Genomic DNA, 24,128 nt, shown 5'->3' on the forward strand with positions numbered 1-24,128 from the left:
CCTGCAGAAAATGACAGAGGCTGATGATGTGGAGGCCTACTTGACCACGTTTGAAAGGACTGCAGAGCGTGAGAACTGGCCAAAAGCACAGTGGGCCAGTCTGCTGGCACCTTTCCTGTCAGGTGAGCCCCAAAAAGCTTACTTTGATTTAAGCCCTGCTGAGGCTCGGGACTATGATAAACTAAAGACTGAGATCCTGACCCGCCTGGGAGTCACGCTGTCAGTACGAGCACAACGGGTGCACCGTTGGCTGTACGCCATGGAGAAGCCTCCGCGCTCCCAGATGCACGACCTTATTCAGCTAACAAAAAAATGGCTACAGCCAGAGACATTAACTGGTCCCCAGATGGTGGAAAGAGTCGTCATGGACCGCTACTTGAGATCTTTGCCCATGGTCCTGCGCAAGTGGGTGAGCCATGGAAACCCGGGTACTGCTGACCAATTAGTGGACATGGTAGAGAGGTATTTGGCAGCAGAGGAACTACTGATGACCACCCAGCAACCCATAGATCCTCGACAGCGCCCTTCAGTAAAGACTGGTAAGACTGTTCCGTGGGAAAACGTTGCTGGGCGGTTAAGAGAACGCAGGGCTGGAGAGACTGTAAACACTGGCCCTGGAGACAGGCCAATGGGGCTAGAACGGTCTATGCTGCCCAAACGGGTTGATAATCGTGTGGTTAAATGTTTTAGGTGTGGTATGCCAGGTCATGTTATTGCCAATTGCCCAGTCACGCAAGAACCCATGCAATGTGATGCTGCCTTTGAATGTCGCAGAATGTCTTTCTTTGCTAGGTTAGCCTGTACTGTGGTACCTTCACCTGAGCTGGAAAAACAAATGTGTGATGTGTTCTTAGAGGGTAACCGGGTAGAGGCCTTGCTAGATTCAGGAAGTTTAGTTACCCTCGTGAAAGCTGGGTTAGTGAACCCCTTAAAGGTCCAGCAAATACCTATTGGGGTAACTTGCATACATGGGGATACCCAACATTATGCCACTGCTGAGGTGAATATAGAAACTTGTTGTGGGTCAGCAATGGTTAAAGTGGGACTGGTCCCTACCTTGGTGCATGAGGCCATAATAGGGAGGGATTTTCCTCATTTTTGGAAACTGTGGGAATCACGGTTATCAACAGATGTGAGAAGTAAAAAGCCAGTTGATAATACCGGTGATTTTATGGATGTACGTGGGTCTTCTGAACTTTCTGTCCCTTTGCCTTTTGCTAGTTTGGCTGGGGAAGTGACAGATGGGGAGTCCAGTGAGGACCCTCTTGCCGGGAACAGAGACATAGTAGTTAGAACTGAAAGCGTGCCTGACCTGGAGGTAAAGAAGGATCTGTTTGCGTCTGAACAGTTAAAGGATCCTACCTTAATAAAGGCTAGAGAGAATGTTAAGATTGTTAATGGGGAACCTGTGGTACCAGGTGACAGGGTTACGTATCCCCACATGGCCATCTGTAATGAGCTCTTGTACCACATTGTCAAAAGGGGTGAGGATGTGGTGGAACAGCTGGTAGTTCCCCAGCCTTATCGGAGAACGGTACTAGATTTAGCTCATAGTCACGTTACCGCAGGACATTTAGGGGCAGAAAAAACCACTGAAAGAGTTTTACAAAGGTTCTTTTGGCCAGGGGTTTATAAAGAAGTGTCTGAATATTGTTCTTCCTGTCCTGAATGCCAGTATCATGCCCCTAGACCCCATTTCAGGAGCCCACTAGTTCCCATGCCTATTATAGAGGTCCCGTTTGACAGAATAGCCATGGATCTCGTGGGGCCCTTGTTAAAGTCTGCTCGGGGCCATCAGTATATCCTGGTAATTATGGACTATGCCACTCGATATCCTGAGGCTGTCCCTTTACGCACTATCACAACCAAGGCGATAGCTAGGGAGCTGGTGCAGGTATTTAGTAGAGTGGGAATACCAAAAGAAATTTTGACTGACCAAGGTACTCCATTTATGTCAAGGATCATGAAAGAGTTGTGCAAGTTATTTAAGGTCACTCACCTCAGGACGTCCATCTACCATCCCCAAACTGACGGGTTGGTGGAAAGGTTTAATAAAACATTAAAAAGTATGTTAAAAAAGGTTGTTGAGAGAGATGGGAAAAACTGGGATTGTTTGTTGCCCTACTTGTTAATGGCCATCAGAGAAGTTCCTCAGTCCTCTACGGGGTTTTCTCCATTTGATTTGTTGTATGGTAGACACCCCAGAGGGCTGTTGGATATTGCCAAAGAGACGTGGGAAGGACAGCCCACTCCTTATAGAAGCGTTATTGAGCATGTAACACAAATGCAGGATAGGATTGCAGCCGTGGTACCTGTTGTCAGAGAGCACATGGAACAGGCCCAAAGTGCTCAACAGAGGGTCTATAACCGGAGTGCCAAGATACGGGAATTTGCTCCTGGCGATAGAGTTCTTGTTTTGGTACCCACTGTGGAAAGCAAATTCCTAGCTAAATGGCAGGGTCCATTTGAGATTAGGGAAAAAGTGAATGAGGTTAATTACAAAGTATACCAGCCGGGAAAGAGAAAACCCGAACAGATCTACCATGTTAACTTAATCAAACCCTGGAAAGATAGGTTGTCTCTGTCAGCGGAGCCTTGCCCTTCGGTGTCTTCACCCCGGTTGCTTCCAGCAGTGAAGGTGTCAGAGACATTATCAGCTGATCAGAACAATCAGGTTAAAGAATTTCTCATCCAAAATAGGGAGGTATTTTCAGAGCTGCCTGGCCGAACGACCATAATAAAACATGACATTGTCACAGAACCAGGGGTCAGGGTTCATTTAAAGCCATATAGGATTCCTGAAGCTCAGCGAGAAGCTATTTCTAAGGAAGTTAAAACCATGTTAGAACTGGGAGTCATAGAGGAGTCTAACAGTGAGTGGTCCAGTCCCATAGTGCTCATCCCGAAGCCCGACGGTAGCATACGCTTCTGTAATGACTTTCGTAAGTTAAATGAGGTGTCCAAGTTTGACGCATACCCCATGCCCCGTGTGGATGACCTTGTAGAAAGGCTGGGAACAGCCAGGTTTCTCACCACATTGGACCTGACCAAAGGTTACTGGCAAATACCTTTATCTGATAGCGCCAAAGAAAAAACAGCCTTTTCGGTTCCGGAGGGGCTGTACCAGTATAAGATGTTACCCTTTGGGTTGCATGGGGCTCCAGCAACCTTTCAACGGGCGATGGATAAAATTTTGAGGCCCCATAGAAAATATGCAGCTGCCTATTTGGATGATGTGGTAATTCACAGTACAGACTGGGGGTCCCATTTGGTTAAAGTACAAGCAGTACTGGACTCAATCAGAGAGGCAGGGTTAACTGCTAACCCAAAGAAGTGCTGCCTCGCAATGGAGGAGGTCAAATACTTGGGTTTCACCATAGGCAGAGGTCTGATTAGGCCCCAATTGAATAAAGTTGATGCTATTCAAAACTGGCCTCGTCCAGTGAATAAAAAACAGGTAAGGGCTTTTTTGGGAATTACTGGGTACTATAGACGGTTTATTCCTAATTTTGCGACCACAGCGGTGCCGTTGTCAGACCATACCAAAGGGAAGCAGTCAAATGTGGTGAAATGGAACCCTGATGCAGAAAAGGCGTTCCAAGCGTTAAAAGTGGCTTTGTGTTCACAACCGGTGTTGATAACACCAGATTTTTCAAAAGAATTTGTGGTACAGACAGATGCCTCAGAGGTAGGGATAGGTGCTGTGCTGTCCCAAACCAGAGATGGGGACGAACACCCTATCATTTATTTGAGTAGGAAACTCAATGAGCATGAAAAAAGGTATGCCATTGTGGAAAAGGAGGCTTTGGCCATTAAGTGGGCACTAGATACCTTGAGGTATTACCTCTTGGGTAGACAATTCAGACTAGTGACAGACCATGCCCCTTTAAAATGGATGTATGTAAATAGAGGCAAGAATGCTCGTGTAACTAGATGGTTTCTAGCGTTGCAGGACTTTAAGTTTACTGTCGAACATAGACCGGGAACACAATTGGCCAACGCAGATGCATTGTCTCGCATCTTCTGTTTGGGGGCTACAAGTGTTCCGGCCCCTAGGTCGAAACAGGGGAGGGGGATATGTGACAAGAACACTGGGATAGTGTTTGAGGGCAGGTATATTTGTCCCAGGTTCTTGTCTTACATGTTTTAGAAAATGTTAACTTCTAGGAAAAATGCTTTTTGTTTTGTCTGAACCTTTTCAGTTTGCTGTAAAAGCTGGGTAAAGGCTCTGAGAGAGAGATAAGGCGAGTTCTAGACATTGGGCCCAGTTCGGGTCTTTGGCCTCACAGAGGGCTAATCAGGGTTTCAGCTGTGTAAGAGTGTTATAGTGCTTCTAACCTGATTAGTATGGGCAGACTGCCTGGGAAGGCTGGAGGATCTGTGTGTGAGAGACACGCTTTCTGATGCAAGTAAGCTATACAGTATGTACTGAAGAACTCTGTGTTTTGTTTAGTGACAGTTAGGAATATCTTATGTTTAGTTAGTGCCGGACAGGCAAGGTATTTTTATTTTTGGGTTTTGTTTTATTTTCTGTTTCAATAAAACTGGCCGGGGTCAGTTGTACCAGAAACTGGACTTGTGTTGTTCCTCAGCTGCTGCGTGCGGCCATATTCCCCAGGAAAAGGCGCCTTGCACCCCTACAGTGTTACAGCTTTTAATGCCAATCACAACACTACTGACTTGCAACAAAACTGGCTCAGGAACCTGGGCCGCACTGAAGTCTTATCACCCCTTGCAGTTGGGAAAAAAGGGCCCTTGGTATTTAGGTGACAGCACAGAGGCTGCACCCTTTGTGAACTTTATATACTTGTATGCATTTGGGAGACACCATGCAGATAGGCGCTGAAAACCTCCCACCACTGTATGCAAACAGCAAACAAATTCGATTTCCAAAAAATCATAACTCTTTTTCCTGTTATTATACAGTCATCACATGAAATCAAGCGACAGCTCATAGTAATATATAATCCCTCCATATCCAACATTATTTACTTATAAGTGAACATTTTTTTTTTTTTAAATGAGGTATTTATTAGATCGTTTTAATCTGGTTTTGTCATAAAGGGTATTCTTTTCCATCTCTCATCCATGTGGATTTCCAGCGGACTCGCTCACTGCCGGCTGATGGGGTCTAATTGACAACAGAGGCTATGTTCCCTATAGGATAACATATGTTAACCTGCGTTAAACCCTCAGCCTCCTGTGGAGGACACAAAGGTTAAAGTCCCTTAGAGGAAATCATCTTTATAAGTATGTCTCAAACAGAACATTTTAACACATGTAGCATAATAGGAGTGAGAGCTGCATAGACTGTTAAAGATGTACTCATCTGTCAGACAGCTCACTAAAACAAAGGGCTGAGTGTCACACATATGCTTTCTCAGATATAGACAAGTTTCATTTTACTGTGTCAACTTCCACATTCAAATTAAACTACTACCAAACACGTGTGATAGTTACACAATAAGGGCAAAGTGTCACTGACCACAGTAATGATGCCAAAAATGGCAAAGTAATTACTTAATTACCTTATATTACAGATGACTTAATTGTAGAGACGTGACAGAATAAAACATGCAAAACATATTTTCTAAAGCTTTAGATTAGCAATACAGCTAAAGACAATCATTTGAAATATTTAGCAGATAAACATATTTATAAAGCAAGAAAGCATATTCCTACCTGTTCATTAAAACCTCCGGGCTGGCCATTGCGGTATCTGGTCTACAGGTCTACACTGAAAAGGTCTACAGTCACTAGGTTGACCGCTAATGGTAGACATGTATTTCATTTTTTTCATACTTTACCATCCACGTGGAATACGACTGGGAATAGTAACCTGTGCAGAGCGCAGTGGTAGCGGAGTGAGGCACCTTGCCTGAAGCATGGTGAGCAAAGTGAGCCATACGAGAGGACGTGATACACTAACGGGGCTTGTTTGTGGCAGAAAAGTGACAAACCCCCCCCCCAAAAAAATAATAAAAAAAAATAAATAACAAAAATTGTGTCTACCTTTGTTGTGACAACCATTTTCCATGTTGACCTTATGACCCTGTTGACATTTTCTACTGTCTACCTATTCTATGTTGACTTTTTGACCCTGTCAACTTAATGTATATCTACAATTAATGGTAGACCAATTGACTAAAAGAAATTGATGTGGCTATTGCGCTGATTTAAATTACGGTTACCAAGCAATAAATTCTAGCTGAATGAAAACGCAACACTTTAAGATGAAAAATCAATATCTCGATTTTTTTATTTTTTGTTTTCCGCATAAAAAATATTTTAAACACAATGGTCACACACACACACACACACACACACACACACACACACACACATATATATATATATATATATAAAAGAAAGAAAGCATCTGATCCTGTCCTGAAGTTTCAGGACTGTCTCTGAAGACAGGCGGTGTGTGTCCAGCAGTGCCCCCAGGTGCACCATGCTCCGAGCAGGGACCAGCGAGAACATTTTCCAGTTGAAGAGACACCCGAGGGCTTGTAGGAATTGGACCGTCAGTTCCAGATGACTGAGGAGAACATCTTGGGAGTTCGCCAGGATCAGCAAGTCATCCAGATACAGCAGAATCCTGATTCCCTGACGGCGGAGAAGGGCTGTCATCATGGCCATGACCCTGGGGAAGATCCGATGGGCTGTGGCCAGTCCAAATGGCAGAGCCTGGAAGTGATAATGTAGGTTGCCAATAGCAAACAACAGATATTGCTGATGCGGCATGGCAATAGGTAAATGCAGGTAAGCATCCTGTATGTCCAGGGATACCATATAGTCTTTTGGGTTCCATGGCCAGTACAATAGAGCGTAGAGTTTCCATAAGGTATTTGGACACTCTCACAAATTTGTTCAGTGATTTGATGTTGAGTATAGGCCGCAAGGACCCATTGGTTTTCGGGACTAGAAACAGGGTTGAATAGTATCCCCTGCCCCTCTGGGACAAAGGTACCGGCACTACCACTCTTGTGTCCAGGAGGGATCGCACAACCAGGTGTAGAACTTGCGCTTGCAATGGATCCGAAGGAATAACCGTCATGCAGAACTGGCGAGGGGGATGTCTCTTTAAAGAGACAGTGTACCCGTGAGAGACAACTTCCCGCACCCAGGCATCTGAAGTGGTCCTTAACCAGACTTGGGTGAATTACAGAAGCCCGCCTCCCACCATGGGATACCACAGGGGGAGACCCGGCCAGTCATGCAGCAGGCTTGTCTTGTTTGGAAGCAGGCTGATGGGCAGCCCAGGATTGTTTAGGTTTGGACTTAGTGGTTTTGGAAGCACGCGCCTGTCTCGGGTACGCCTGACCATTTGCTTTCCCTTTGGAGGTCAAAAGGAATGAAAAGTGGTATTCTTTGCCTTCGGTGCAAAAGGATTAGTACTTGGGAGAAACACACTCTTAGCAGTCGCCAAGTCAGTCACAATCTTATTCAGATCTTCTCCAAATAGGATGTCTCCCTTAAAGGGGAGCACCTCCAAGGTCTTTTGGAGTCCAGGTCCACCTTCCAAGACCTCAACCACATAATTCGGTGAGCCAGTATAGACGTAGTGGATGCCTTGGCCGCCATTACACCTGCCTCCTGAATATAGTGGAAGGCGGTGGTAATATGAGACAGATATTGTCTGGCAGTGTTAGAAATATCCTGAGGCAGCTCTTCCTCTAATGCCTGAACCCATGCTTCAATTCCTTTTGCGGCCCAGGAGGCTGCTATAGTGGGTCTATCTACAGCACCTGTAAGGGACTAAAGAGACTTCAGGCATCCCTCCACAAGCTTATCCGTCGGTTCCTTCAGTGAGGTGACAGTGGTGACAGGCAGAGTAGATGACACCACAAGACGGGTGACATGAGAGTCCACTGGCGGTGGATTTTCCCACTTGTTACTCAACTCCGCAGGGATAGGATAACGAGCTAGCATCTTCTTAGACAGGGAGAATTTCTTTCATGGAGAAGACCAGGGTTCCTGATGTATGTCAATTAAGTGGTCAGAATGTGGTAAGACTACTTTAGCAACCTTCTGATGTTTGAATTTATCAGGTTTCTTAGAGGCAGTAGTGGGATCTACCTCATCATCAATTTGTAGAATCAGCTTAATATCCTCCACTAGTTCAGGAACATCAAACTGACTTGTGGGTTCCTCAGCAGAAGCAACTGTATCAGTGTCTGACGGATCATTATATTCCCCATCCTCATCAGAAGAATTATCTGAAATATTAGTGGATTGTGAGTAGGAAGCTGCCCTCTTAGATGACCCCTTGACCCCAGAAGGACGTGGGGTAGACACTTGTCTAACCAAAGAATGATTTAATTGTTGTACTTGGGTAGACAGAGTGTCTGCCCAGGGCGGATTAACTACAGGGACAATATGTGGCTGCAATGGCACCAGAGGTCCTATAGGGGGTATAAGACGTGTCACAAGCATATTCAGCACACTTGAGAACGCTGCCCAAGGTGGCTCCTGATTGGCTACAGGGGCTGCGGACTGACTGGGAGATGTATGGCACCCAGTACACAGATCATCAGCTAAAACTTCCCCCTCAGGTAAATCCTTGGCGCAAGCACTGCATGATACAGGAGCGCCCAAGGGTTTCCCACCCTGTGTGGCAGACATTATAGGGAATGTAGCCATAGAGTGTAACAGTACAATATAGCCAGACAAATACAATACCTGCAAAACACTCCCTTATTTATGTGACAGTAAATACAGAAAATAAACAGAGAATGCGGTATGAGGTGATTGAAGAGCGCAGTAAAATACACTTAACAGTATATACTGCACAGCACTATATAATTGACCCTGATGCACCTAGCCCCCAGGGTACAGAATACAGTGATAGCTATAGCTGTGATACACTGAAAGTGAATTAAATAAAACAGCAGATGCAGGCACACACAGTCACAGTGACAATGCAGAAATTATTTTAGACACACAATAAAACTGCACTGGACTAGTAAATAGATATATAGATATATATATATAACAATGCACAGCCAGAGACTGGATGTATATATCAGAACACTTGTACCACATATTCTGGTAGAGAGACACTTGTTCTTAACTAACGCTTTCTTTAAAATGACATGTAGAATACTTAAGTGACTGTAAAATCACAGGGCTGATGAGGCAGGTGGATTTACAGAGGAGACTTTGCCCTGCCGTCCCGGAGACCAGACGCAGCTACTTGAAAAGAAGGCGCCAAAATCTCGGTCAGGGAGTGAGGGAGAGTGATAAGCAGCTCCAGGGCGGGAACACCAGCAGTAGATGGCGTCTGGGGGAGGGGCTACAGGTCAGCGCCTTATCCCCTATGCTGGAGCCTTATTAAAACGGATTTTACACAATCCGACCTATGCTCCCTGCTCTGGTGGATATAGTTGGGTCCCTGCACTGATACAGTGTCCACGCCAGCGGTGTGGTCCGTCTCCTGGGACCGCGATTTAGCAGCGGGTCCCGCCTGGGGGACCCGCTTAGCTCCTCCCTAAGAAGCAGCCACGCGATCCAGGAGAGCGTCTGCGGTGGTGTGCCTGGGAACCGGAGCGCCTCCACTGCAAGTACCCAGGAACTCGGCCAGCGGGAGTATGCAGCGCTGCTGGGGGGGTAATGAAACCGCAGCAAAGTATGTCACACTGACATAAATAGTGCTGCGGCCCTTGAAGTCTTCTAAAAGCTCTTTTCAGGGCTGCCTAGCGCAGCCCCCCCTGTTAAGTGACCTGGGAACAGTCAAAGCTTTAGCCTGTTGGTGCCTGTGGATCAAGATCCAACTCTATACCCCCGATATTTTCCCTGTGGAACACAGTGTACCCCGCTGCAGAAATAGTAATTTTTTATATATTCATATTGGCGCCTGAGAATTCCTTCATTTTTGTTAGACCTATTGCCTGTAGACCTTTTTAGTGTAGATCTAATAATCCACACCCGGCCATTGCTACTACAGGGCCTCTCTAGCGGAGGCTTCCGGTTTAGAAGGAATACAGAGGTACATGTACCCCACAATCCTCTTATTTTTTTTAATCACTAATGGCAGAAGTTTATTAGAGGAAATAATCACGCATTATTATTTAAATAAAGCATTTTTAATACATTGAAATAAATTGTTAAGTGGATTAATATCTGTAGTCAGCAAAAACTGTGATGGACTGGGGTTTAGTGATCTCACATTTGGTAGTTGATTATCATCTTTTGGAGGAGGGTTGCTGTGTGGGGGAGGGGGTTGTAATCACAAGGAGCTTGTGTTTGGAGACTTACTTAACCAGTATAGTATAGGACGCCAGGCCTATTAGGACGCTGCAGTGGCTAGTGTATGAAGTGGCTAGTTATTAAGTGGCAGCTAATATCAATAGCAGTGTTATACCTGTGTTAAACCGAAGGGAAACAGAAGATAAACAAACTAACAAGATAACAAACGACTGCATTACAACCTAAAAACTCTGGAACTTTATGTGGCCTCTCCTCGCCTCAAACATGAGAACACCAAGACCAGGCTTACCACCACTCTGGCTGAGAACATCAAGTCTGCCCCTGGGCCTAACCATCAAGATGAACAGGGAACTGTGGGGGAAGAGGACCAGGATCAGCAGAGACATCCCCATTGCGTCTGAGTATGCCCCCCACATTCTCCTTCCCAGCCGTACTAAGATCTGATCAAAATGTTATCCCACTCCTACTTCTGCCACTAGTTACCTGCTATTGTTTTTTTGTTTTTCTTTCCTCTTCATTGCTCGCTTCCACCCCACCATGTGTTTTCCTGTACTGTTTACCTCCACTGATTGCACACCTTTCCATTGTGCCCTACATGCAGGGTACATCATACTACTACATAAGCATCAGTTTTCCAATATATGAACTTGGCCCTTGTATGGCTCACCTCCCACAGTGTAACCTTCAAAGTGTGCCCAACATGGCTGCCGCATATGGTACACTTGTGGATGGGATGAAAAATACATGGACCTTGTGGTTTTGTTGGAACCCTACTCTAAACTGTAGGACTCTGAAATCACCCCCATTTTGTGTCATCTCTTCTAGGGGTAGACTATTCCACCCTGGGTAATCCTACGCGGAGCGCCCAAGATGGCTGCTGCACTTGGTACCTATGAGGGTGGAATACACAACCCTTGGAAGTCATTACCCAAAATACCTGCACCAATCCTGCGTTATACTTTCTGTGGGCTTAAGGTTTTTCTTTTATGTCTGTGTTGCTTGTCTATTGTTGTATTACTCAAATCCTCTGTATCATGTGTATTGTTTTTGATGTCTGTAAAGCGCCTTGAGTCCTGTTGGAGAAAGAGCGCTACATAAATAAAATTATTATTTATTATTATTATTATTTTATATACAGTATATTACACATATATGTATTACACACACACTGGTCTTCTAGTCCACAGGTTTTCAAACTCGGTCCTCAGGACCCCACACGGTGCATGTTTTGCAGGTCTCGTCATAGAATCTCAAGTGAAATAATTAGCACCACCTGTGAGCCTTTTAAAATGTGTCTGTAAGTAATTAATACACCTGTGCTCCTGCTGGGTTAAACATGCACTGTGTGGGGTCCTGAGGACCGAGTTTGAGAACCTGTGTTTTAGTCCACAGGTTCTCAAACTCGGTTCTCGGGACCCCACACAGTGCATGTTTTGCAGGTCTCCTCACAGAATCACAAGTGAAATAATAAGCTACACCTGTGGACTTTTTAAAATGTTTCAGTGAGTAATTAATACACATGTGCACTTGCTGGGTTACATGCAAAACATGCACTGTGTGGGGTCCCGAGGACAGAGTTTGAGAACCACTGTTCTAGTCCACAGGTTCTCAAACTCGGTCCTCAGGACCCCACACGGTGCATGTTTTGCAGGTCTCCTCACAGAATCACAAGTGACATAATTAGCTCCACCTTCTGGACCTTTTAAAATGTGTCAGTGAGTAATTAATACACCTGTGCACCCGCTGGGTTACCTGCAAAAGATGCACTGTGTGGGGTCCTGAGGACCGAGTTTGAGAACCACTGTTCTAGTCCATTGTGCATTTGGGAACAGGAAAATAAGGATCACATGTGCAAAGGCTTCCAAGTACTGACTGTTAAATGGTTACAAGTACTCTTACTCCTGCCAGCCAGCCATTGTTGACAGGGAGTGAAGTACAACTCACTGTCCATTCAACATTTCTTGTTAAACAGGTGCAAAAAGAAGATTTTCTGCTGCCGAGGATCTCATTATGTACACGGTCGAGTCACATTATTATGAAAACCAGCTAATAGCCAGAGTAACCACAGTGTGCAGCACGGATGGGCTGGGAGTGACTCAATAAGATCCTGGTAGGTTGGCACAGGTATCTGGAGCCATGCTGACTGCAGCGTGTCGGTCGGCCCTCACGCACCTTCGTAGCCGACATTCACCTCTCATATCAGTGGCACGTGGTGCTCCGCAGTTTCCACATCGGTTATTCACAATGGTGCTGTTTGTCCAGTCACGCTACACCTTCACCACAGCAGCACACAAACAATTCACAAACTGCGCCGTTTCAGAAATACTGCCACCCTTGGCATGAAAGCTGATAATCACCCGTTTTTGCAACTCCTATAAATCACCCATTTTACCCGTGATAGTAACAAGTGATGTGTGTGCAGACGACCTATCGCACACCATTATATACACACCAAGCCAGTGCACGACACGAGATGTACTTCATGGGCTACGTGCTGCTGACGTCAAATGTAGGAGGTGGTCATAATAATGTGACTCGACCATGTATTAGATTCCTACTCCCAGTCACTTGCTGGCAGTGTATGTTGGGAATTGTAAATTGATGGTAAATTTGGCCAGAGCGCTTACCTGCTATAAGGTGAATGTGAACAGATTATAATCGCTTAGCCCTGCCCACCTTAGTAAATACTGTACAGAGTGTCGGGGTTTGTGGAGGTGAGTGGGCCTGCTGTGTGGTTGCTCGATGTAGTTGATCGCATGCCCACTTCTTTTTTACCTACTCCTCAAAGCAAGGTAGGAAACCAGGTCAACTCAAGGTGAGAAAAGCGACTTCACATGCCCTTGACGGAACAAAAGTAAAGTATTTGTTGCTGAAAATGCCTGATGCTTAGCATTACACATTTTAAGGAGTATTTTGTTTAAGACAAGCAACACTTATTACGTTGAGATGATGCACTTGACTTTATATATATATATATATATGTAGCAAACCATCAGGCCCTGCTGACCAATTGCAGTGACTGAAAGTGTGCCAAGAGAACTTATAACATAACCATTAAGGCAAATGCACCTGGATATGAAGTTACTCTAATCAACAACTTGTTCTTCAAGAAACAGGCTCTCTCTTCATAAGAATGATTAATACATACGGCGGTGATTTAGTCAGGAATGAGTGGTGTTTAGTTTGCAGAGAATGAATGATGTACTCACTACAAAGTCATACACTGGAATCTCACTGAAAGAGGCGATGAAAGGGAAGTTACAGGAAGTACAGAGTGTTGATTTCATACCAGTATAACATACCAATATAAATTAGTGTCATTTATCTAAGAGACCACTAATCTAAAGCTCCATTGCCTCTTGGTGTTAATAGGACATATTATGTAAAGTATCCAATCTCATCAATAGAAAAGTATTTTTTTTACATGCCAGTAATAAAAATATAATAATAAACTGAATTGGCAGTCACGCTTCTGCAAAGGGGTGTAAAAAAGAAAAAAGAAGAAGATATTTTTCAGTAATGTTCTGTTACTCAGTCCATTCATATATTTAGAAAGGTGCATAAACTAAACCTGTACAGGTACAGAGATAGCTGGTGGACTGTATAATGATTTGGGGAGATTATTTTCATTATATTATACAGGTTGAGTATCCCTTAGCCAAAATTCAAAATCACACATTGTTGGTTCCCCTACTGAGATAATGACACATATATATGTATATTAAATGATATATCTATATAATATATCTATATATACACATAATACTGTATATAATATATATCATTATCTCAGTAGGGGACCCAAAAATGTGGGATTTAGATTTTTGGATAAGCGATACTCAACCTGTACCAGATACAGGTTGAGTATCCCTTATCCAAAATGCTTGGGACCAGAGGTATTTTGGATATCGGATTTTTCCATATTTTGGAATAACTGCATACCATAATGAAATATCATGGTGATGGGACCTAAATCTAAGCACAGAATTAATTTATGTTTCATATACACCTTATACACACAGCCTGAAGGCCATGTTATCCAATATTTTTTATAACTTTGTACATTAAACAAAGTGTGTCTACATTCACACAATTCATTTATGTTTCATATACACCTTATACACACAGCCTGAAGGTCATTTAATGCAATATTTTTAATAACTTTGTGTATTAAACAAAGTTTGTGTACATTGAGTCCTCAAAAAACAAAGGTTTCACTATCTCACTCTCACTCAAAAAAGTCCGTATTTCGGAATATTCCGTATTTCGGAATATTTGGATATGGGATACTCAACCTGTATTTGCTTTTTCATCCCTAAAGGTAAGTAGTGATATTGAGCCTACTGTAATAAGCAGATATATGTGTGCAAGAGATGTGGTGGCATGTAGATGCTAATTATATATATATATATATATATATATATATGCCTTATGTGACATGAGGGGGGCGGCATTTAGAGCTCGTTGCACTTCAGACCAGCTCTATGCTCTACTTCCTTCATAATCTTCTTCTCACACATATAAAGCATCTATTTGTGAAGACTATAGGAAAGTACATGGTAGTGCCGGGGAATCTTCACACCATGTACAAGGTTGTTTAAAAGATCTACTGACTGCCATCTAATTTCAGCTCCCACACCTTTACTAGTGACAGCGGCTAAACGGGTCCTGCGCAATTGCCTGCAGACCCTGTTTAGTGTGGGGGGGAGGGGCAGTGAGCGGGACTGTTCTATAAAACGGTTGCATATTGCCCCCAGCACGCAGCGTGCGGAGTCCAGGGTCTGCGTTGTCGGACACAGACCTACCGGATCCGGCAGAGGTATTCCAACAGGCAATCTGTGTAATTTTCGGCTTAAGCAGACTGACCGATTTTTGTGATGGTGATCCAAAGCTCCATCTTCAGACGCAAACCTCGGACAGCAGGTGCATGCAGGAGGTGTCTCTTTCCTACAGATGCCTCCTGCTGCATAGATGCTTTCTGCGGTTGTGCAATACCACCCACATTGGTATCCAGCCATATATTTAGCAAAAAGGAGGAGAACAGAAGTAATGAGGAGGGAAATACAGTACAATCTGACAACAGATGACAATATAAAGCATACAATCTACCCAGCAGTTATGATATAAGGGAAACACGAGGGATACGGAAATATTGTTTGGTATGTTAATATCATAAATTGAGAAGCGCCCAAGTGCTGACACATTAGGTGAGCAACGTCATATAAAAAAACCTGCCGCATATCACTTAAAGAGAACTGTAATGAATAAATGACAGTAAAGTGGATAGCATAGAGACATCTTATATTCGATTATCAGTCACAGCAATGACCATTTATTATATAAAAAAAATTATTCATTCTGGGTCAAGTGTCAGTTTAAGATCAGAATAATGAAAATTTTTGAGTTAACCTATAAGGATAGTTCAAAATATATAATGATTTCATCTTAAACAGACATTTGACGCATAATTAATGTATTGTTTTATATAATAAATGGTCAGTGTTGTGACTGATAACCGAATTTACAGTAAGTTCTATCTCTATTCTATTTACTGTCATTTCTCATCACTGTTCTCTTTAAGGGCAGGATGTACTAACGGTAAAATGTAGTCAAATCTCACAAAATTGCCAATTTCTATGAAAAAAGGATTTTATTGAGGATTTAGGGCCTAATTTAGTAAGGATAGCAAATTCTGCTAATGCTGGGGGACCGGAGCCTCACCCACTTCAACAAGCAGAAATTGCAACTGCATCGCAATTTCTGCTTGTTAGCAGAAATAGAGGAAGCCTCCTGCCGCTTTGGACACCTCACCGACTCAGAAGTGCTAATCCAACCTCCCTGTCTCCGTTTTTTGTTTTTAGAGACTTTTAATATTTCGGTTCATTTTTGTAGTATACTCTATGTCATTGTAATAAATAACTTTTATATAAGATATTTGAAGCATATATTTTAGTGGAAATGGAACATCCAAAGGAAAAAGAAACCATGATATGCTTATGGAGCTTGGGAAACCTGTGAGTACCGGTACGCATCATATACCGATATAAAGACACCTTTACATTCCTGTCCCTACATTGTACACTGTGAGTTTTGGTATGTACCTTATACCGATATAAAGATATCTTGATATTCCTGTCTCCATAATACTTATTGTAAGTTTTGGTACGTTATCCCAATCATCAGCTCAGTAATCAGCACAAGTGTACACTGCATGTTAATATACAGTATGTTGGGAACGTGATACACATTGTATTTCTGTTCATTTCACACATGTACTTGACTCCACTGAGGAACTATCGATGAGGATAAGAACAACCCCAGAGAACTAATAGAATTTGGACGACACAAAAAGAACCCTAGGGAAGTTGCCCTTTCTTATACATCTCATCACTTTCAAATCCCCCCCCCTGCAATTTTCTATGGTTTGCCACATTCCCCATGTATATCAAGCTCGCTTGTACCCGTTAGGTAGCGCCTATAGAAGCCAATGGGGCCTCCGTTCCGCACAAAGGCATCCAAAGGGTACTGATCGATTTCTGGCACTATTCTATTAGTAATGGCTATAACGTTTTATCAATCTATATTTCATAATCCAGTGCAGTGTTTACATGTCTTACGTATGGAAAATATATAACAGACATGCATTTTCTTCTTTTGAGGTATTGGAATTTACCTTGTCATCACATGCAGCTCCTGTATCACATTATTATTGTTATTCCATTTTATTTCTAAGGCACAACAAGTGGTCCGTAGTGCCGAACATATACGGCAACAGTAGGACAGTACAGGCTACACAGAACACTGTATAACATTACAGTAAACAAGATATAAACAGAGCACAGGTAACAATTAGCATCACAATTCTCAGTACACAATACAGCTGGGAAGCAAGGGGAGCGAGGGAGTAATCAGCAAAAGTGGAACCTGTCTCCAATAGTGACGGCACAAACGGCTGCGAGCGAGAGCAATTACGGGGAAATGGCCAATGAGTATGTGAAGGCTGTCATTGAAGTGCTAGAGAAGAGGGCTGTGGGAACAGGAGGGAGGAGAACCCTGCTCCTAGGAGCTTACAATCTAAGAGAGATTGATAAACTCCAGAAGCAGGTGGGAAGGGTCTTGGGTTTCCTCATCCACTCACTAGCTCTCCTATTTTTGTGGTACATGTGCTTAAGCATGGATATCCCTAAAACCTGAGACTGTTAAGTTGCCTTGAGGAGCGAATTTGGGAACCCCTGAAATAGCTGCTAATGACAGTACATAATTAATAAATTACATTTCTAGCTTGAAAGCTGGTTCTGGAACTGTGTGAGCCATGGCAAAATGTAATCTGCTATCTGCCTGGCTAATGTATGATGCGCCATGCTAGTTCTTGGTATGAGTACAGAAGACCACAATACTGTATAGCCTATAATAATAATACAGCCACTAATGATGCCCTGTTCTGACGGGATTCTTACTTAAATGCTTGATAAGAAATTGCTAGTAGCATGAATGCAATTTTCTGGAATTATTTTAAATGAGGAATTAAAACTTACTAAATCACTATAAGAAAAAAAAAACATACACATATATACATGTATCATTAGAAGGCATTGAGGTTAAATCTTGCTTTAGAGAACAAATTGTAACCTTGACTAACTGTACAAAGCATCTGCAGAGAAACCACATTATTCCACAGTGATCACTCCAGAGAATATTAAATAAATGGCTCAATCTAAAACACGGTTATCAAGCCTTTTAATGTGGCAGCTGTGCATGTATATAAAGGATCCGCCAGTTTAAAGAACCCCAACCTATTAGTGTAATTGTTAAGCAAACCATTTTACGGTGTGTTAAATGATTGCTTTATTTGTTTTTAAGTTTGGTAGCACTGTAGAATATATCGATTCATTGTTATACTTGTGGGGATTGTTAACATGGCGTCGTCACTTTCAACAAATGTTATGGTGAATAATGAGAAATCCAACACAAACGGAAACTGGACGGACAGAGCTGTCTGCTTGACCGGAACACCTTAAGCTGTGGTCCATCTCCTGCCTGCTATAATGTGCAGGACACTAGGGAATACAGACTCGCACAATAATCCAAGCCTCAAAAAAACATTAAACAGTTCAGAGACTTCAGCTGCTGACTCATTATCCAGACAACGTTTCATAATCCTGTTGACTGCATACAAAGTTTAAGATGCCCCAAGGCGGAGGGTATACGAACACATGACACATACAGATAATGTAACCTCACACTGCACAGCCTAAGCCAACAATACTTGCAAACACACCATAGGACAGGATACTGAAATACAGGAGGAAGTGCCTATCAAATGAGGCACACACCACCTAGTAATTAGTGGAAATACACTGTTGTTTTTTATTGTTACTCAACGTAGACCACTAAATATGACTTGTGCCCACAAGAATGTGCAGTATCCAGACCAAAGCTGACCACACACGGGTAGGAAATGTGAAATATACCTACAAGTATAACAACAACTTGCTATTAGCTGGGTGGTATGTCTAAATGGAAACAGGTTCTTCTCAAATCTTGTGAGCATGATGAATGGCGATTATGTAAGATCTGCTGAGAACTGAGTAATTAACGTTCCCTAGTGAGTCCTCCTCTGGTGCATAGTTATGAGATAAGTACTCACGTGGTACGGTCACTCCATAGTGCTGGGTATCGCTGATCAGCACCTTCCTCTTCAGCTCGTTCAAACCAACACCCACAGGTCCTATAAATGCAAGATAACATTTGTGAGCATAAAACATATGTACAGCACATGGCACATAAACGTGGGTTAGAAAGAAATACCTTGTTTGATATGCAACCATAAAAAGCATGTACAGTGGCTATTAGAAGCTATTCACCCATGTTTCACATCTTACATCACGGAATCAGAATAGATTTAATTTGGAGTTCTCGCCATCAATCATCACAAAGAAACGGCAGCAAATAAGTTTTTCTTTCCTTACAAATAAGCATGCTAACAATGGATGATGTAACACCCACTTGCTTAAATAGTTGGTAGAAGTACATTGAACTTGAATTTTTAAATCATTCCACAAATTCTGAATGAGAGAGATGCTTTCACTGGGCCACTCCTGTACGTTACTCTGCCATATAAACACACTCCCAAATTCTACCTCTCTTGCTTACTGCAACTGATGTAGCAAGTCAAACCTTGGAGGAAAACCTATGTCCCCCTTATACAGATGTTGCCACGCTCACCTTGGCTACATCTGTGGCAAACGGCACTCTCGGTGCGGCTAGGCGCCGAGCTGCGTAGTTAGCCACTCCAATTCATACGAATGGGACACGTGCACATCTAAGATGCACACACCACAGACGTGCATGCAATCATGCCTAACAAGGCGCGATCGCGCTGAGATGTAGCCACGATGAGCATGGCTACATCTGTAGCCCTAAATCTTCCAGTATACTGCTCCTGCCAGCACGCTATGGCAGTGATAGTGGGATGATCCATGGTAGTTAGCTTTCACTATTCATTGCACCTGGCGTTGAGGCAAGTGTGTGGGATGGCCATTGACCAATGGTTTTGCAATGATGGCAGAGATCTGATTGCTCTTGCCATCGACAGCAGAGAGGTCTTTCTTTCCCTCCTATCTGCCGCAGGGGCATAGGAGACCTGGTGGACAACTGAAATCTGCCCCATTCTCTGATTGGCCCACCCACAAACAGTAGGAATGCCCATTAATGGTTTCAATGCATCAATGGAGACTCCTTCATCGAAGGCTATCCCTAAGTTAACCTTAGGGATATACTTACTAAAGGTTGATTATTTTCACTTTAAAATCGATCTAAATCGTTCCAGGGGTTTAAAATAAGAATTTACTTACCGATAATTCTATTTCTCGTAGTCCGTAGTGGATGCTGGGGACTCCGTAAGGACCATGGGGAATAGCGGCTCCGCAGGAGACTGGGCACAAAAGTAAAGCTTTAGAACTACCTGGTGTGCACTGGCTCCTCCCCCCATGACCCTCCTCCAAGCCTCAGTTAGGATACTGTGCCCGGACGAGCGTACACAATAAGGAAGGATTTTGAATCCCGGGTAAGACTCATACCAGCCACACCAATCACACCATATAACTTGTGATCTAAACCCAGTTAACAGCATGATAACAGAGGAGCCTCTAGAAAAGATGGCTCACTACAGCAATAACCCGATTTTTTGGTAACAATAACTATGTACCAGTATTGCAGACAATCCGCACTTGGGATGGGCGCCCAGCATCCACTACGGACTACGAGAAATAGAATTATCGGTAAGTAAATTCTTATTTTCTCTAACGTCCTAAGTGGATGCTGGGGACTCCGTAAGGACCATGGGGATTATACCAAAGCTCCCAAACGGGCGGGAGAGTGAGGATGACTCTGCAGCACCAAATGAGAGAACTCCAGGTCCTCCTCAGCCAGGGTATCAAATTTGTAGAATTTTACAAACGTATTTGCTCCTGACCAAGTAGCTGCTCGGCAAAGTTGTAAAGCCGAGACCCCTCGGGCAGCCGCCCAAGATGAGCCCACCTTCCTTGTGGAATGGGCTTTTACAGATTTTGGCTGTGGCAGGCCTGCCACAGAATGTGCAAGCTGAATTGTACTACAAATCCAACGAGCAATAGTCTGCTTAGAAGCAGGAGCACCCAGCTTGTTGGGTGCATACAGAATAAACAACGAGTCAGATTTTCTGACTCCAGCCGTCCTGGAAACCTATATTTCCAGGGCTCTGACAACGTCTAGCAACTTGGAGTCCTCCAAGTCCCTAGTAGCCGCAGGCACCACAATAGGTTGATTCAGGTGAAACGCTGAAAACCACCTTAGGGAGAAACTGAGGACAAGTCCTCAATTCCGCCCTGTCCGAATGGAAAATCAGATGAGGGCTTTTACAGGATAAAGCCGCCAATTCTGACACGCACCTGGCCCAGGCCAGGGCCAACAGCATGACCACTTTCCATGTGAGATATTTTAACTCCACATATTTAAGTGGTTCAAACCAATGTGACTTTTGGAACCCAAAAACTACATTTAGATCCCAAGGTGCCACTGGAGGCACAAAAGGAGGCTGTATATACAGTACCCCTTTCACAAACGTCTGAACTTCAGGGACTGAAGCTAGTTCTTTTTGGAAGAAAATTGACAGGGCCGAAATTTGAACCTTAATGGACCCCCATTTCAGGCCCATAGACACTCCTGTTTGCAGGAAATGTAGGAATCGACCTAGTTGAAAATTCCTCCGTCGGGGCCTTACTGGCCTCGCACCACGCAACATATTTTCGCCAAATGCGGTGATAATGTTTTGCGGTTATATCTTTCCTGGCTTTGATCAGGATAGGAATGACTTCATCCGGAATGCCTTTCTCCTTCAGGATCCGGCGTTCAACCGCCATGCCGTCAAACGCAGCCGCGGTAAGTCTTGGAACAGACAGGGTCCTTGCTGGAGCAGGTCCCTTCTTAGATGGTAGAGGCCACGGATCCTCCGTGAGCATCTCTTGAAGTTCCGGTTACCAAGTCCTTCTTGGCCAATCCGGAGCCACGAATATAGTGCTTACTCCTCTCCATCTTATAATTCTCAGTACCTTGGGTATGAGAGGCAGAGGAGGGAACACATACACTGACTGGTACACCCACTGTGTTACCAGAGCGTCCACAGCTATTGCCTGAGGGTCCCTTGACCTGGCGCAATACTTGTCGAGTTTTATAAACATGTGGAAGACTTCTGGGTGAAGTCCCCACTCTCCCGGGTGGAGGTCGTGTCTGCTGAGGAAGTCTGCTTCCCAGTTGTCCACTCCCGGAATGAATACTGCTGACAGTGCTATCACATGATTTTCCGCCCAGCGAAGAATCCTTGCAGCTTCTGCCATTGCCCTCCTGCTTCTTGTGTCACCCTGTCTGTTTACGTGGGTGACTGCCGTGATGTTGTCCGAATGGATCAACTCCGGGTGACCTTGAAGCAGAGGTCTTGCTGAGCTTAGAGCATTGTAAATGGCCCTTAGCTTCAGGATATTTATGTGAAGTGATGTCTCCAGGCTTGACCATAAGCTCTGGAAATTCCTTCCCTGTGTGACTGTTCCCCAGCCTCGCAGGCTGGCATCCGTGGTCACCAGGACCCAGTCCTGAATGTGCGGCCCTCTAGAAGATGAGCACTCTGCAACCACCACAGGAGAGACACCCTTGTGCTTGGTGACAGGGTTATCCGCTGATGCATCTGAAGATGCGACCCGGACCATTTGTCCAGCAGGTCCCACTGGAAAGTTCTCGCGTGGAATTGCTTCGTAGGAAGCCACCATTTTTCCCAGAACCATTTCATTGATGTACTGAGACTTGGCTCGGTTATAGGAGGTTCCCGACTAGCTCGGATAACTCCCTGACTTTCTCCTCCGGGAGAAACACCTTTTTCTGGACTGTGTCCAGGATCATCCCTAGGAACAGAAGACGAGTCGTCGGAATCAGCTGCGATTTTGGAATATTGAGAATCCAATCGTGCTGCCGCAACACTACCTGAGATAGTGCTACACCGACCTCCAACTGTTCCATGGATCTTACCCTTATCAGGGAATCGTCCAAGTAAGGGATAACTAAAATTCCCTTCCTTCGAAGGAGTATCATCATTTCGGCCATTACCTTGGTAAAGACCCGGGGTGCCGTGGACCATCCATACGGCAGCGTCTGAAACTGATAGTGACAGTTTTGTACCATAAACCTGAGGTACCCTTGGTGAGAAGGGTAAATTGGGACATGAAGGTAAGCATCCTTGATGTCCCGAGACATCATGTAGTCCCCTTCTTCCAGGTTCGCAATCACTGCTCTGAGTGACTCAATCTTGAATTTGAACCTCTGTATGTAAGTGTTCAAGATTTTAGATTTAGAATCGGTCTCACCGAGCCGTCCGGCTTCGGTACCACAACAGTGTGGAATAATACCCCGTTCCCTGTTGCAGGAGGGGTATCTTGATTATCACCTGCTGGGAATACAGCTTGTGAATGGCTTCCAAAACTGCCTCCCTGTCAGAAGGAGACATCGGTAAAGCCGACTTTAGGAAACGGCGAGGGGGAGACGTCTCGAATTCCAATTTGTACCCCTGAGATATCACCTGAAGGATCCAGGGGTCTACTTGCGAGTGAGCCCACTGCGCGCTGAAATTCATTGAGACGGGCCCCCACCGTGCCTGATTCTGCTTGTAAAGCCCCAGCGTCATACTGAGGGCTTGGCAGAGGCGGGAGAGGGCTTCTGTTCCTTGGAACTGGCTGATTTCTGCAGCCTTTTTCCTCTCCCTCTGTCACGGGGCAGAAATGAGGAACCTTTTGCCCGCTTGCCCACGAAAAGACTGCGCCTGATAATACGGCGTCTTCTTATGTTGAGAGGCGACCTGGGGTACAAACGTGGATTTCCCAGCTGTTGCCGTGGCCACCAGGTCTGAAAGACCGACCCCAAATAACTCCTCCCCTTAATAAGGCAATACTTCCAAATGCCGTTTGGAATCCGCATCACCTGACCACTGTCGTGTCCATAACCCTCTACTGGCAGAAATGGACAACGCACTTAGACTTGATGCCAGTCGGCAAATATTCCGCTGTGCATCACGCATATATAGAAATGCATCTTTTAAATGCTCTATAGGCAATAATATACTGTCCCTATCTAGGGTATCAATATTTTCAGTCAGGGAATCCGACCACGCCAACCCAGCACTGCACATCCAGGCTGAGGCGATTGCTGGTCGCAGTATAACACCAGTATGTGTGTAAATACATTTTAGGATACCCTCCTGCTTTCTATCAGCAGGATCCTTAAGGGCGGCCATCTCAGGAGAGGGTAGAGCCCTTGTTCTTACAAGCGTGTGAGCGCTTTATCCACCCTAGGGGGTGTTTCCCAACGCACCCTAACCTCTGGCGGGAAAGGATATA

The 24,128-nt window shown here is 44.3% G+C and overlaps 1 protein-coding gene across 4 annotated transcripts in view; it reads right to left on the reverse strand.

The window, feature by feature from the left end:
- The window catches only part of MPP7 (MAGUK p55 scaffold protein 7), a 681,636-nt gene that overhangs the window by 58,584 nt on the left and 598,924 nt on the right, over positions 1-24,128 (reverse strand). For all 4 annotated transcript variants that reach the window (XM_063922017.1, XM_063922018.1, XM_063922019.1 and 1 more), the window contains one exon: positions 18,860-18,940. In XM_063922017.1, coding sequence (XP_063778087.1) covers positions 18,860-18,940 — 81 coding nt within the window. The remainder of the gene's footprint in view (positions 1-18,859; positions 18,941-24,128) is intronic.

Source organism: Pseudophryne corroboree, chromosome 5 (genome assembly GCF_028390025.1).
Source record: "Pseudophryne corroboree isolate aPseCor3 chromosome 5, aPseCor3.hap2, whole genome shotgun sequence".
Classification (NCBI taxonomy): Eukaryota; Metazoa; Chordata; class Amphibia; order Anura; family Myobatrachidae; genus Pseudophryne; species Pseudophryne corroboree.